The sequence below is a fragment of the Trachurus japonicus genome, chromosome 23, assembly GCF_045865225.1.
Source record: "Trachurus japonicus isolate A0001 chromosome 23, Traja_1.0".
In the NCBI taxonomy this organism is placed as follows: Eukaryota; Metazoa; Chordata; class Actinopteri; order Carangiformes; family Carangidae; genus Trachurus; species Trachurus japonicus.
The window spans coordinates 2,513,381-2,527,521 of NC_140929.1; the positions used below are offsets into that span (position 1 = coordinate 2,513,381).

The window sequence follows — 14,141 nt, forward strand, 5'->3', positions numbered from 1 at the left end:
TCCATTAGTATGTGACCTCGTCTTCAGTCACTGTCATAGTAAACATTTCACAACTCATTCGCTGCAGTTCTCCAGCTGTGCCTGTGGGCATTTAGCTTTATCACCATTCAAACCAACGTATCTAACACGTTATATTGCTCGAAATTAATCGCCAATGTACTATTTTCTCTCTCGTTTGCCTTGAAAGGGGTGCGAGTTGACGCTATTATGTAAATTTTGCGCGTTTTGTTATTTTTATCAAAACAATTAGTGCAACTTCCAGCACAAAAAGACATGATCACGGCTCTTGCTGCTCTCTTTCTGCAGGCGACATGCGCAGTAGAACCTCTGTGACGTAGGCTGGTAATCCCTCTATAGAGACAAGGGACACATGGAGCTGAGTTAAAGTGGAAATCCTGCAGAGTTCCTCTTTAACCAGCAGAGTTTTAAAGCGATGCAGGAAGTTTCAGTCCGACCTCCACGACCCCGTCAGCTGACCGGCCTCCTGTTCCGTCCCTGAGTTTGACGTTCGTTCTGGCACAAACTTCACTGACAGAACGAGAAAAATCTGTCGGCTGCTCAGACTCGGTCGGTCTGGTGCTGAGATCAGGACTTTCAGCTCTGCCAAGAACCATAAACACAGAGAAACCATCAATCTGTCCTCCTGTTCCTCCTGTTCCTCCTGTTCCTCCGCAATCACTTTAACTCGGGTTTTTTTGTTCTCCATCATCTTGGATGGAGAGTTGGTTTTACATAGGACTACATTACCCATGAGCCTCAGGTGTCATTGTCACGGAGACAGCATCAAGAGGGTGAATAGATGGGGGTGAATAGATGGTGCGTTGGAGTAAAACTTTAAACTTTTCCATCTTCCTCCTACCTCTGACCTGAGTTTTAAAGCTGCAGGTTTTGTTTTCTCCACAGTCGGGTTTGATTGGACGTTTCTTACTGAAATGCATCATGGGAGTTGTAGTGAACTCCTGCACTGCAAAAACTCAAAATCTTACCAAGAATATTTGTCTCATTTCCAGTCAAAAATGTCATTTCTAGTCAAAACAAATCTCATTATACTTGAAATAAGACTCATCACATAAAAAGCAGCTGGTTTCTAGACACTTTTTACTTCTTTCAATCATATTTTCACTTGAAATAAGTAGAAAAATCTGATAGTGGAGCAAGTTTTTCTTTCTTATTACAAGCTAACCTGGTCTCACTGGCAGATTGTTCTACTTATTTCAAGTGAAAATTTGTTAGAAACAAATGAAAATGATCTAAAAACAAGTTCATTTTTAGGTGATGAGTCTTATTTTAAGTGGAATGAGATTAGTTTCGACTTGAAATGAGACATTTTGACAAGAAATAAGACAAATATTCTTGGAAAGATTTTGAGTTATTGCAGTGTGACTAATAGGATATTATATACATGAGCTTTGACTTTTTCTAACAATGGTTGCGTTTTCATCAGGAACTTTAACAGATCGGGGCTTCAACCTGCAGAGTTCCCATTTTGCACTCTATTGTGATCTTTTATTTTGAAAGTACAGGGGATAATGAGCCGTGAACTTCCTGCTGTGAAACAACAACGGGAGATGTGAACGGGTCCTGAGAGGTTTGACTGTGGAGCTGACACAGCTTCTTCTCTCCCGTCTCTGGCATCTTTTCTCCCTGGCGACAGCGTCCTGGTGGTTGCTATGCACGACGCTGCGCCGAGGCGAGCCCTGATTGGACGGGAGCTGCCAGCCAATCACATGGGGGTCAGAGTTACAGAGGGGGGCTGACAGGTAGCTAGCTGTGAGGGGAGACAGACAACACACAGACATTTTCCAGTCTGTGTGTCTGTGTGATGTTATTGCAATCAATAATCAACCATCAATCAGCACAAACAGGAAGTGGCTCCATGTTCATTATCTGACATTTAAATAAATGATAATGAATAAACACGGATAAAAAAAAAAACACTGAGATGTTTGTATTAAAGCTCCTTCAAAATAAAGGTAGATGTTTGTGTTAAAGCTCCATACAGTATAAAGGTAGATGTTTGTGTTAAAGCTCCATACAGTATAAAGGTAGATGTTTGTATTAAAGCTCCATACAGTATAAAGGTAGATGTTTGTGTTAAAGCTCCATACAGTATAAAGGTAGATGTTTGTGTTAAAGCTCCATACAGTATAAAGGTAGATGTTTGTGTTAAAGCTCCATACAGTATAAAGGTAGATGTTTGTATTAAAGCTCCATACAGTATAAAGGTAGATGTTTGTGTTAAAGCTCCATACAGTATAAAGGTAGATGTTTGTGTTAAAGCTCCATACAGTATAAAGGTAGATGTTTGTATTAAAGCTCCATACAGTATAAAGGTAGATGTTTGTGTTAAAGCTCCATACAGTATAAAGGTAGATGTTTGTGTTAAAGCTCCATACAGTATAAAGGTAGATGTCCATGTGTAGTGTGATTATAAAGCAGCTCTAGGTTCTATATTAATACTGTGAAAGTATCAAAGCCTCAGTCCACAGAGAAATGCACACAGCCTGTATTCAGAAACTGAGCCTTAAAACCAGCCGTCAGGACTTCCTGTCACTTTGTGATGTCACAACTAAGCCCCGCCCCCTCACCACCACCTGGACCCACCATCCATCCAACAACAACTTGCAGGATTTGGTTTCTCTGAGTGTTTTATTCTGAAATCTGCTCTGTTTTTTTATTGGATCACTTTAGAAACCAGTCAGCCAATCAGAAGAGAGGCTCAGTGCTACAACTATTGTGATATGTGATGAGTCACCGATGTTTTGAAGGGTGCAACACAAAAATAGTTAGAATAGTTAAAGATTAGTTGATCGGTCAATCAGCAAAACTATCTGTATCATAAATGTATTTTATTTAAGTGTTTCCAGTCTTTAAGATATTTCCTGAAGTTGAGTTTTGAAGACTTCTCCTTTAACTCACAGAGACTTTTAGAGATATTTTCAGTCTAAATGATCAATGAAGAGCGTTATCAGCAGATTAAAAAACCACGAGGAGCTGATTCTAGACTCTGAACTCTCTGAATCTCTCTGGATTTATGGGATGTAACGAGACACCCGGAGACGCTGTCGCCTTGTGTTTGGACTTTTAGTCTTAATCAGGGAAATAACTGGCCTGGATTTGTCCTGCAGCAGCGAACGTCAGCGCTGATTCATTAGAGTTACACAGCTTTTTAAAAAACCTAAAAACTAACAGGTACTGCAGGAGAATAAGATTCCTTTTTTAACCTTTAAAATGATTACAACAGTGTTTTCTATGCTACATACTTATATTTTTTCTTGTATGTACATTTTTATACATTTTTTTATACTCCTGCCCTTTTTTTTTTACGTTTAAATGTGTACTGCTGCTGGCAACACTGGGATTTTCCCATTGTGGGATGAATAAAGGCTTATTTTATCATTATAAGGAGGTCTGTTTTCAGGTGCAGCAGCTCTGTGGAGAAGGAGGTCACTCAGGTCTGGACTGAACATGCTGGTCTTTAAACACATCATAACTAAACATTTAAATGATCTGCTTCCAGTTTTAAGGATCATTTCACACCTTATTAATACAGTATGTCTTTGGTATTTTACCTCATTGTTGCTTTTTTTTTTTTTTAAGGTTGCCTTTTATTATCATCAGGCAGAGGGACTGGCCATGAAAACTAGCTTTTTTTTAGCTAACTGGGGTGCATTTACATTTGTTTTTTACAATGTTTTATTAATGTATATATTGCCCCTTGTCAGATAAATTAAACTGAACTGAAACCTTAAACCTGAACCACAGGCTGCATGGTAGGAAAAACACACATTCCTGCACATGAATGTGAACACAACACTGGTGCATTTCTAAGGACAAATGATCACCTGATTGCGTCTCTATCATCATGAAACACGCTGCAGAAACCAGCTGCAGCAGCATCAACACTATTAAGGATTATTATTGTATAGCTTATAGAGCAGAAAGCAGCTGCTGGTTCAGGATCAGGATGCATGAATGCAGCTCCATGTTGCATGCGGACACACAACAGAGGGTTTTTACCTGAGAGGAGCAGCTGAGTCCAGGTCAGAAGCAGGAGCAGCAACATGGTGTCTGCTCCTCTTCCTCCTCTTCCTCCTCTTCTTCCTCCTAGGTCAACCAGCTCTTAATATTATTATGGTTATTATCCGCGGTGGTGCTGCAGAGAGGGGTCGAGCATGTGTGTTTCTATCTGAGGCTCCGCAGCGTGCAGGGAGGAAGAGGAAGAGGAGGGAGGAGGAGGAGGAGGAAGGAGGACCGGAGCTCCAGAGATCTCCCCCCGGCTCTGCGGCGCTGCTTTCCCCGCCCTGCGGTGTCCCTACAGCGGCCTGGAGGAAGCGGGAGGAGCCGCCGAGCAGCTGCAGCAGCTCCGGGGAGAAGAGCAGCGTTTCTCCATCTGAAGCTCCGAGACGAAGAGGAGGAGGAGGAGGAGGAGGAGGCGCAGGTGGAGCTGATGATGATGATGATGATGATGAAGAGAGGAAGGGGAGGAGAAAAGGCGTGGTGGAGGAAGAGGAGGACTCATGTCAACATTTAATAAAATAAATAAATAAATAAAACCGACCTTTATCTATGTTTCACTTTATTTAAACGCATTAACCTGATTTTAAATGATTAAAACTAACTGTTGTTATTAATAATTAATTAGGCTATTCAACCTCAAACCGCAGCGTTAATGATGTTCATGAATATTCATGAGCTCCAGGCTACCTCAAGGGTTTTGATAGCCAACATGCTAATTAGCTCTAATGCTGCATTCAAGTCCCGTAATTATGAGCATCTGAGTGGGAAAAATGAATCAGTTCGTTTTAACGAAGATTTTCATCGTTTTAGTTTCACATTAAATCCACATTTCATTTTTTCAGTTTGGGACTCCACATATTCATGAACATACAAAAACAATTATTTGATGTAAATATGCCAGAAAGCTAGTTTCCATCCGTGGTCCCATGGTACACAAACAAATAAAATTACATTCAGACATTTAAAACGATAGATAATAACCTACATAGGATGTTGGCAGCAATTACAATTATATTGTTGCAAATTGTTCAGCAGGTGACAATGCTAGGAAACGCATTGTCACCTGCAGAGAAAGAAAAAGGAAAGAATATAAAAATAAATAATAATGATAATAATGCAGGTGACAATGCTAAGCAACGCCTTGCAGGGAAAGAAAGAAAAAAATAGATAAATGAATAAATAAATAAAGAACAAGAAATAATAATAATAGAGAGAAAAAATATATATATATATAATAACATGATGAATGAAACATGAATTTTTATTATTAATAACATTATTATTTATTTTATTGTTTTGCACATACAAAGCTCAACTGATGATTCAATGACTTATAAAAGGTTGAGTATCAATGATTACTTAGTATCGTTGCCAATTGAGAATGGATAAAGACCTTGTTAGGATCAGATTTATAGATGAAGTAAAAAATAAAATAAGTCAGGAGCCTAAGTAAAATTAAAATTTTGTTTTTAGTTGAATGAACTGGAGCCAAATCAAAACAGTTCATAACGTAGAAGAATAAATTCAAATTGATGTTGTTTCCTTCACTGGGCTCTGTAACAGGAAGTCCTCACTCTTCCTTTCACTTTCATCTCATCTCATCTCAGCCTGCACCATCACACCAACATCAACATCTGCAGTGTGAACATCTGTCAACATCTGTCTGAGCAGCAGCAGCAGCAGCAGCATCATGAGTCTGCTCCTCGTCTTCATCAGCAGCTTCTTCCTGGTGAGTTTCTGGGTTTTAAAACAAAACAAACAAACAAACTGAAGCCGTGAAGAGTCATGATGATGATGATGATGATGATGATGATGATGATGATGATGATGATGATTCAGACAAAGACAGAGCGTGAGCGACCTCTGCTGCTCAGACAGCGCAGGTGCATCAGTGAATCAGGGTTACACCCAGTGAACCTGGACGGTCGGTGTTTAAAGGGATAGTTCACCCAAAATTGAAATTTTCACTCATTATCATTATCTCCTCCCCCTCATGTGGACTAAGGGCTGGGAAAAGTTTCAGAGTCCTCCGTGGCTTCTCTGAGTTACAGGGGGTCTCGGCGTAGCAGTGCATGTCCATATAACGGTTGCAAATGGATACCAACTGTCTTCGTAACAAAAAGACACACCAAAAAACATCCAAATACCTCCATACTGCTCGTCTGTAATGTCCGTCTTGTATTGAAGCCCCAACATGAGAAATTGTTCCGCCGGTCAGGAAGAGCAGTGAACTGAGACACTGGGAGCTTCCGCTACAAACAAGCTTAAAATATAGACTTATTTAATTTTTTTGGGAACAATTTCTCATGTCGGGGCTTCAATACAAGACGGACATTACATACGAGCACTATGGAGGTATTTGGATGTTTTTTGGTGTGTCTTTTTGTTACGAAGAAAAGTGAGCACCATTCACAACCATTATGGACAAATACTGCTGTGTGGACCCCCCCCGTAACTCAGAGAAGCCACAGAGGACTCTGAAACTTCTCCCAGCCCTTAGTCGACTTGAATTTTGGGTGAACTATCCCTTTGATTGATTAATCAACTAATGCTGCAGCTCTAATTATCAGTTCATGTGCAGGTTATTTTATAATTAGATTATTGATTTATGAGTGTAAATCAGTGGCTCCCAACCTGTGAGCGGTGGCACTATGAGGATTTATAAATGGCCCAATAAATCATTTACAAAAAAAGGTGAAACTCTAAAAGATAAATACTAAATACATAATATTTTGTGTCAAACCCAAAGAGATTCAGTGACAATAAAAAACTAAAGAGATTGTGTTTGTGTGGACGTGTCCCGGTCTTTTGGCAGCGGAGCAGCTTTTAGTGGACGATGCTGCTGCTGCCTCGGAGCAGACGTCTTTCAGAGCGTCTGAGAAAAAGCTGCAGTTTATTACTTTGGCAGGAGGCCCTGAAGGCATCACAGAGCAGAGCTGAGCAGAGTCACTGTGGGACAGACGCTGAAATATGGTTTACATTTATGAGACAAAGGGAAACCCTGTCTCTGATGTCTCTAATATGTGTCTCTAAAATGTCTCTAATGTGTCTCTAATATGTCTCTAATGTCTCTGATGTGTCTCTAATGTGTTTATAATGTCTCTAATGTCTCTGATGTGTCTCTAATGTCAATGGTGTGTCTCTAATGTCTCTGATGTGTCTCTAATGTCTCTAATGTCTCTGATGCGTCTCTAATGTCTCTATATGTGTCTCTAAAATGTCTCTAATGTGTCTCTAATATGTCTCTAATGTCTCTAAAATGTCTCTAATGTGTCTTTAACGTCTCTAATGTCTCTAATATGTCTCTAATATGTCTCTAATGTGCCTCTAAAATGTCTCTAACGTCTCTAATGTGTCTCTAATGTCTCTAATATGTCTCTAATGTGTTCATAATGTCTCTAATGTCGCTAATGTCTCTAATGTGCCTCTAATGTCTCTAAAATGTCTCTAATGTGTCTTTAACGTCTCTAATGTCTCTAATATGACTCTATATGTGTCTCTAATGTCTCTAATGTGTTTCTAACATCTCTAATGTCTCTAATATGTCTCTATATGTGTCTCTAATGTATCTAATATGTCTCTAATGTCTCTAAAATGTCTCTAATGTGTCTTTAACGTCTCTAATGTCTCTAATATGTCTCTATATGTGTCTCTAATGTGCCTCTAAAATGTCTCTAACGTCTCTAACGTCTCTAATGTCTCTATATGTGTCTCTAATGTGTCTCTAATGTCTCTAATGTGTCTCTATATGTGTCTCTAATGTGTCTCTAATGTCTCTAATGTGTCTCTATATGTGTCTCTAATGTGTCTCTAATGTCTCTAATGTGTCTCTATATGTGTCTCTGATGTGTCTCTAATGTGTCTCTAACATCTCTAATGTCTCTAATATGTCTCTATATGTGTCTCCAAAATGTCTCTAACGTCTCTAATGTCTCCACTGTGTCTCTAACTTCACTCCATCGGCCTCTGATAGGTCGACTTGACACCTTTCTAACGAGCTCTGCTGTGATTGGACGATCACTGACGTCCTGCATGTCCACGTTTCAGGTCACAGCTGCTCTCGGCCTCCTCGTCTCTCACGGTCTGCTGTCTCCACCTATGGACTGTTTCCATGGAGACGTTGATGTAAGGGGCAACACCACACCAGCTAACATCACACACACACACACACACACACACACACACACACCTGAATATGGCCAACCAATCGTCTCTCTCTCTCTCTGGCGTCCAGGTGGAGGACGAGGACACCGACTGCACCGCTCTGCACATAATGGAGAGTGATGCGGTTGCCGTGGGGATGATGGTGATGAGCATTCTGGGAGTCTACGGAGGCCTGAGGAGAAACCTGGCGGCTCTGATGATGGTGAGGAGAAACGGTGGAGACAGGGTCAAAGGTCAAAGGTCAAAGGTCTCAGAGACAATACAGATCCAACAGAACATAATGGGGCAGGATTCACCAATATGTTCTTAAGAAAGATCTTAAGAAGAAAATTAAGAAGTTCATAAGAAAGTTCTTAAGTGCTATTCCTCAATATTTTCTTAAGATCAGTCACTTCTTACGAATTTCTTATTTTTCCTACTTAAGGACTTCTTAAAATACGTCACTGCATTACATTGCATTGCACCAACAAACAGCATATACCTGTATATAGTTTGAGTCTTAACTGTCAGTCACTCACTAACCATGGAGAAGAAACTTTTCAAGGCAGGAGCTTGAGGTTATGGTGGATGAAATTAATGTACGAAAAAAAATTACTACTGGGGAAAATTAATAATATGGGAATAACAGCAGAAAATAAGACAAGAGGGTGGGCCAAAGTGGCTGAAGCTGTGTCAGTGGTGGGAGGGACCCTGAGGTACGAAACTACAAATTACAAACTTACAAATTATATTTACTTAAACTATGACCTACTATTCTAAACTTGTCCAAATTTGTTGCAAAAGGTGATATTAGAGGCTTACCTATTCACATTCATATTGTCTTAAAGTTAAGAACAAATTTGAGAACCTTGATTTCAAGAATACCATTTATTCTTAAGTTTTTTCTTAAGAAGAAAGTTGAGAAAATACTTAAGAACTTTGGCTTCTTCTCTCTTTTCTTCTTAAGACTGAAGTTAAGAAAAAAAAATGACACTTAAGAAGATGTTTTGTGAATCTGGCCTGTGATCTTCATTTGGTCCAACTGACCCACGAAGCTTCTTCACACCTGGTCAATAAAATCAAAAACAAGGCGACCAGGCCACAGAGAAACCAAAGTCTCATTGAGACGTTACGACCAGCAGGAGGCGCCGGTGTGACATGAGTCTTCAGTGACTGATCCGTGTCCTCTCTCTGTCTTCCTGTCAGAGTCTGGTCTGTGCTCTGACCGTCGCTGTGTTGATGCTGAAGGCCGGAGTTCCTGCTGCTCTGCTCCGTCCTCAGGTAACAACCCCAGACAGGGCCGGCCCCTGGCATAAACCCTCTATGTGGTTGTTTAGGGCCACAGCCGTTAGGTGGGGGGCCACATGATCAGAAAGGTAGCGGGGTTCATCAAGTCATTTAAACATCCTGAGGTCTGCACGTGCAGCTATGAGCTTTATATGTAATGTGAAGTCAATATTCAGCTTCTTTTATCTCACATTTGAGACATTTGGTGAAAATAGAACGGCAGAATGACAACATTTGTGCTCAAAAAACAATCTTACAAAATGTCATTTTAGACTTGTTTTCTACACTTATCTATTACTTTTATTCATATCCTATTTCAAGCACCAAAACAGTTCATTCTCATGACTGAAGCTGTGTTTTCACAAGGGATTTGAATTTTTTTCAAAAAGCAGACCTCAAATTTCCAGCATTTGGCCTAAATTATTTCTTTACAGCGGAGGTTCTAATATTTAGACATAAAACACTTGAGTATTGTTACATCTGCAAGTATCTTAAAAAGATCAATTTAAGAAAATATGTAAAAGTCGAGAAAATGGCCTCAAACCTCAGAGGGCATAAACACGTCTGTATTCAGTTTTAACCAGTGATTTGGTGTTTGTGCTTAGAGTGCAGGGCCACAAACAAAAATCTTGTTTAGGGGGCCACCAAAATCCTAGGGCCGGCCCTGACCCTAGAGTCTCTACTGTGGTTTCTACTGAGCTTCTACTCAACAGTTTCAGTCCAGATATAGTGATGAGCCGATGTCCCGTTGTCTTGGTTTTCCCTGTCGACAGCTGGAGAGGACGATGGAGGGATGGTGGCGGTCCCATCTGCCTCTGAATCAGGCCTCAGACCACATCAAGGACCGGGTCAAAGGTCTGCAGGCGTCGGTAAGAACCAAGTGTTGTAGTCAAGAAGACCGAGACCAAACCAATACGAGACCGCCGTAAATAATAACCATGTGTCTTGATATTTACATTATTCCTCCTCAGCTGAAAAGAAAAAAGATGATTTGATGTAAAATCTAAACCATATTTAATGTAAATAAAGTTTGGATTGAACAGAAGAAAGCAGATACTTTAGTACAACTATTTGAATTATCCTAAAGAGATAGTTCAACATTTTGGCAGATTGGCCCAGTCATAGCAGTAGGTTTGTTACCTTTAATTGTCGGTGCAAGCTATTTTTAGAACGGCGGAGCAGAGCCGTGAGCTGCTCAGAGCTACGCTACGGAGGCTCATTATGGGATTTCTTGGTTTCCCTCATCAAACTCATCAAATACACAATCCAACAACTCGACAACACAACGCTCTGGTGGACAAGTTGTGACCTGCACATTCACCACGCTATGAGATAATAACACAACGTTACCACACAGAGTTGTTTTAGAGGGAAATACAGAGACTGTTGATGAAAAACTGTCCCTGAAGGCAACGTGCATCAGTGGTTTTACATGTATTTCCCTCTAAAACAACTCTGTGTGGTAACGTTGTGTTATTATCTCATAGCGTGGTGAATGTGCAGGTCACAACTTGTCCACCAGAGCGTTGTGGAGTTGTTGGATTGTGTATTTGATGAGTTAGATGAGGGAAACCAAGAAATCCCATAATGAGCCTCCGTAGCGTAGCTCTGAGCAGCTCACGGCTCTGCTCCGCCGTTCTAAAAATAGCTTGCACCGACAATTAAAGGTAACGAACCTACTGCTATGACTATAGGGATTATGGCAATGGGCCAATTTGCCAAAATGTTGAACTATCCCTTTAAACCTAGTGAATTACATCCCATAAACCAAACTTCTCCTCCTCCTCCCGTGTTCAGCTCGGCTGCTGTGGGATGTTCAGCTACAGAGACTGGGAGGACGACGTCCCCGACTCGTGTCTGTGTGTCCATGTGGAGGAGGACGAGACGGACGGTGTGTGTCAGACCGTCGACTACAGCAGTGTGAGTAACACACACACACACACACACACACACACACACACACACACACACACTGACAGACACACACAACTGCTGTGATTCAACGCTGCTGATACCAGAACTAACCTAAACCACTTCTTTTTTTACAACCTAGCTCTAATCTGGAACCAAAGCTTAAGTCTAAACCTAAAATAACTTTATGATTAACCGTTATTGGAAACCTAACTTGAAGGCAAAACTTAACTTTAGCTACACCGACCAACCTAACACTGCTTATTTGTTTTATATACATTTTTATTGCATTTCATATGTACAGGTTGTTCTTTCTTTTTATTCTTTGTGTTGTTATTGTCACTGTGTGTAATTCTATCTATCTATCTATCTATCTATCTATCTATCTATCTATCTATCTATCTATCTATCTATCTATCTATCTATCTATCTATCTATCTATCTATCTATCGTTCTATCTATCTATCGTTCTATCTATCGTTCTATCTATCTATCTATCTATCTATCTATCTATCTATCTATCTATCTATCTATCTATCTATCTATCTATCTATCTATCTATCTATCTATCTATCTATCGATCTATCTATCTATCTATCGTTCTATCTATCTATCTATCTATCTATCTAAATATCTATCGTTCTATGTATCTATCCATCTATCTATCGTTCTATCTATCTATCTATCTATCTATCTATCTATCTATCTATCTATCTATCTATCTATCTATCTATCTATCGTTCTATCTATCTATCTATCTATCTATCTATCTATCTATCTATCTATCTATCTATCTATCTATCTATCTATCTATCTATCTATCTATCTATCTATCTATCTATCTATCTATCTATCTATCATTACTTACAAAAAGAAAACCTTTGTTGAAGGTCTGAACTGAAGGTGAAAAGCTGTTGCCATGGTTTCTCTGTTTTCCAGAACTTCCTGTTGAACCTTTTCCGGCAGAAGAAGTCGGTCTTCTCTAAGGTCAGTGGACGACTGGCCACTTTTCCATGAGGGAAACGTTTTGGAAATGTGATCTAGGAAAACAAAACAATGGTTTCTTTCTTTTCCTGTAAACTGTGTGTGTGTGTGTGTGTGTCCTCCATCTTCAGCCCTGCTTCCCCATCATCATGTCGTCCATCAGAACAAACACTGACATGGCGCTGGCCGTCCACAGCGCCATGTTCATCCTGACGGTGAGTTCAAGGTCTCTTTGTAAATAAAAGTGTCGTTTGATTTGACCTAGACAAACAGAAACGCTGTCGACTGTGAACTGACGTGGCACAAATCATGTTTAAAGTGCATAATAATATGCTTTGTTATAGTACTCAGAGGCTGTTTGAAATCAGAGAGAGTCGGTATGAACTGAGGGGATTAGGTGTTTTCAACAAACCTCAAATAAAAACTCATATTAAACAGCGATGTGTTTCTGTTAGAGGTGTTAACAGTCTACTTGCCAGCCCATGGGGTCCCATTGTGAACCCGGAAATGTTGAGTACCCCAAAGTTTTATGTTAGAAATATATATAGTATGGGTCCCCAGTATTCAGAAACTGCTGGATGCCAACTTATATATATTGGGCAATTAGCATAACAGACATAATTAGCATAAATTAGTTAGTTAGTTGCCTATATGGGAAATATTTCAACAAAATTGACTTGGCTGATCTGGGCAATATTGGAGTCACTTCCGGTTTAGACAGCCATTTTGAATTCTGAAAATGTCAGAAATGGATTCAGCATCACCAATAACCCCTAAAACCACTCCAATATTACCCAGATCAGCCAAGTCAATTTTGTTGAAATATTGCCCATATAGGCAAATATGCTAATTTATGTTAATTATGTCAATTATGCTAATTGCCCAATATACAAGTTAGCATCCGGCAGTTTCTGAATACTGGGGACCCATACTATCTATTTCTAACAGAAAACTTTGGGGTACTCAACATTTCCGGGTACTCATTGTTGGCAAGTAGACTAAGTGGAATAACTGTGATGATGAATTAAGAATGTGTAGTTCGATTTCCTCTTTCAAAAATATGTCTAAAACCAAAGTACTAAAAGAATATACACATTTGTTGTGAAAGCTAAATGCTTGTTTGATCTGAATTCTTATGGTAGGCCTGTAACTTAGACCATGTAGTCTAAAAGTTGCCTTGTTGAATTTGTTTTTGGTTTGATTGTTTTTTTTTCTCTCTCTTTATCTCTTTTCTCTTGTGTTGTGTTGTGTTGCGTTGCTGCAGCTTCTGTCGGTGGCGTTGACGGTTCACCAGATGAGCTCGGTCGCCAGCAGACCGCCGCTGTGTGTGACTCTGATGTTCACACACGCTCCACCGGCCTACAACCGGCTGCACCACCGCTCTGTGTAGACAATATATACAACACTGTGATGCCTTATTTATTTTACTTTAAATGCAAACTATACAAGTCTCTTCTCCATGTGCATTTGTTTCCAACAACGAAGCCGGTGAGAAATCAATCCATGGAGCGGTGGATAAGGTTATTTATCATCTACCATGTTATCCAAACTACTTCCTGTTGACATAGTTTGACCGTTTGTTTCGTTTATTATTAAAAAGGAACTATGCAGGATTTCTAGGGATAGTTCAACATTCAGTCAGATCCTCCTCTCACCATAATCCCTATAGTCTATAGACTGTTGTTCGCTCATGACGGTTGGACACATGTGCAGACACACACGTAATCCTTATGCTCTATCTAGAGCTGGACTTCAATTTCTTCAACTCTACATACTGCCTAATGCTGCAACACATT

General features: G+C 39.9%; 2 protein-coding genes across 2 annotated transcripts in view; one reads left to right on the top strand and one right to left on the bottom strand.

The window, feature by feature from the left end:
• Nucleotides 1–4,098, bottom strand: part of ptprr (protein tyrosine phosphatase receptor type R) — a 45,138-nt gene extending 41,040 nt beyond the window's left edge. Inside the window, exon 1 of the mRNA XM_085770029.1 lies at nt 4,021–4,098. Within this exon, the coding sequence (XP_085626155.1) occupies nt 4,021–4,066 (46 nt within the window). The 5' untranslated portion in view covers nt 4,067–4,098. The remainder of the gene's footprint in view (nt 1–4,020) is intronic.
• Nucleotides 4,099–8,072: 3,974 nt separating this feature from the next.
• On the top strand, nt 8,073–13,847 carry LOC146962305 (uncharacterized). Its single transcript, XM_085769222.1, has 8 exons — nt 8,073–8,145; nt 8,255–8,386; nt 9,370–9,444; nt 10,224–10,319; nt 11,248–11,370; nt 12,301–12,348; nt 12,477–12,560; nt 13,610–13,847. Exons 1-8 carry the CDS (start codon nt 8,119–8,121, stop codon nt 13,733–13,735), a joined length of 711 nt encoding a protein of 236 aa, XP_085625348.1. The 5' UTR covers nt 8,073–8,118; the 3' UTR covers nt 13,736–13,847.
• The last annotated feature ends 294 nt before the right edge of the window (nt 13,848–14,141 follow it).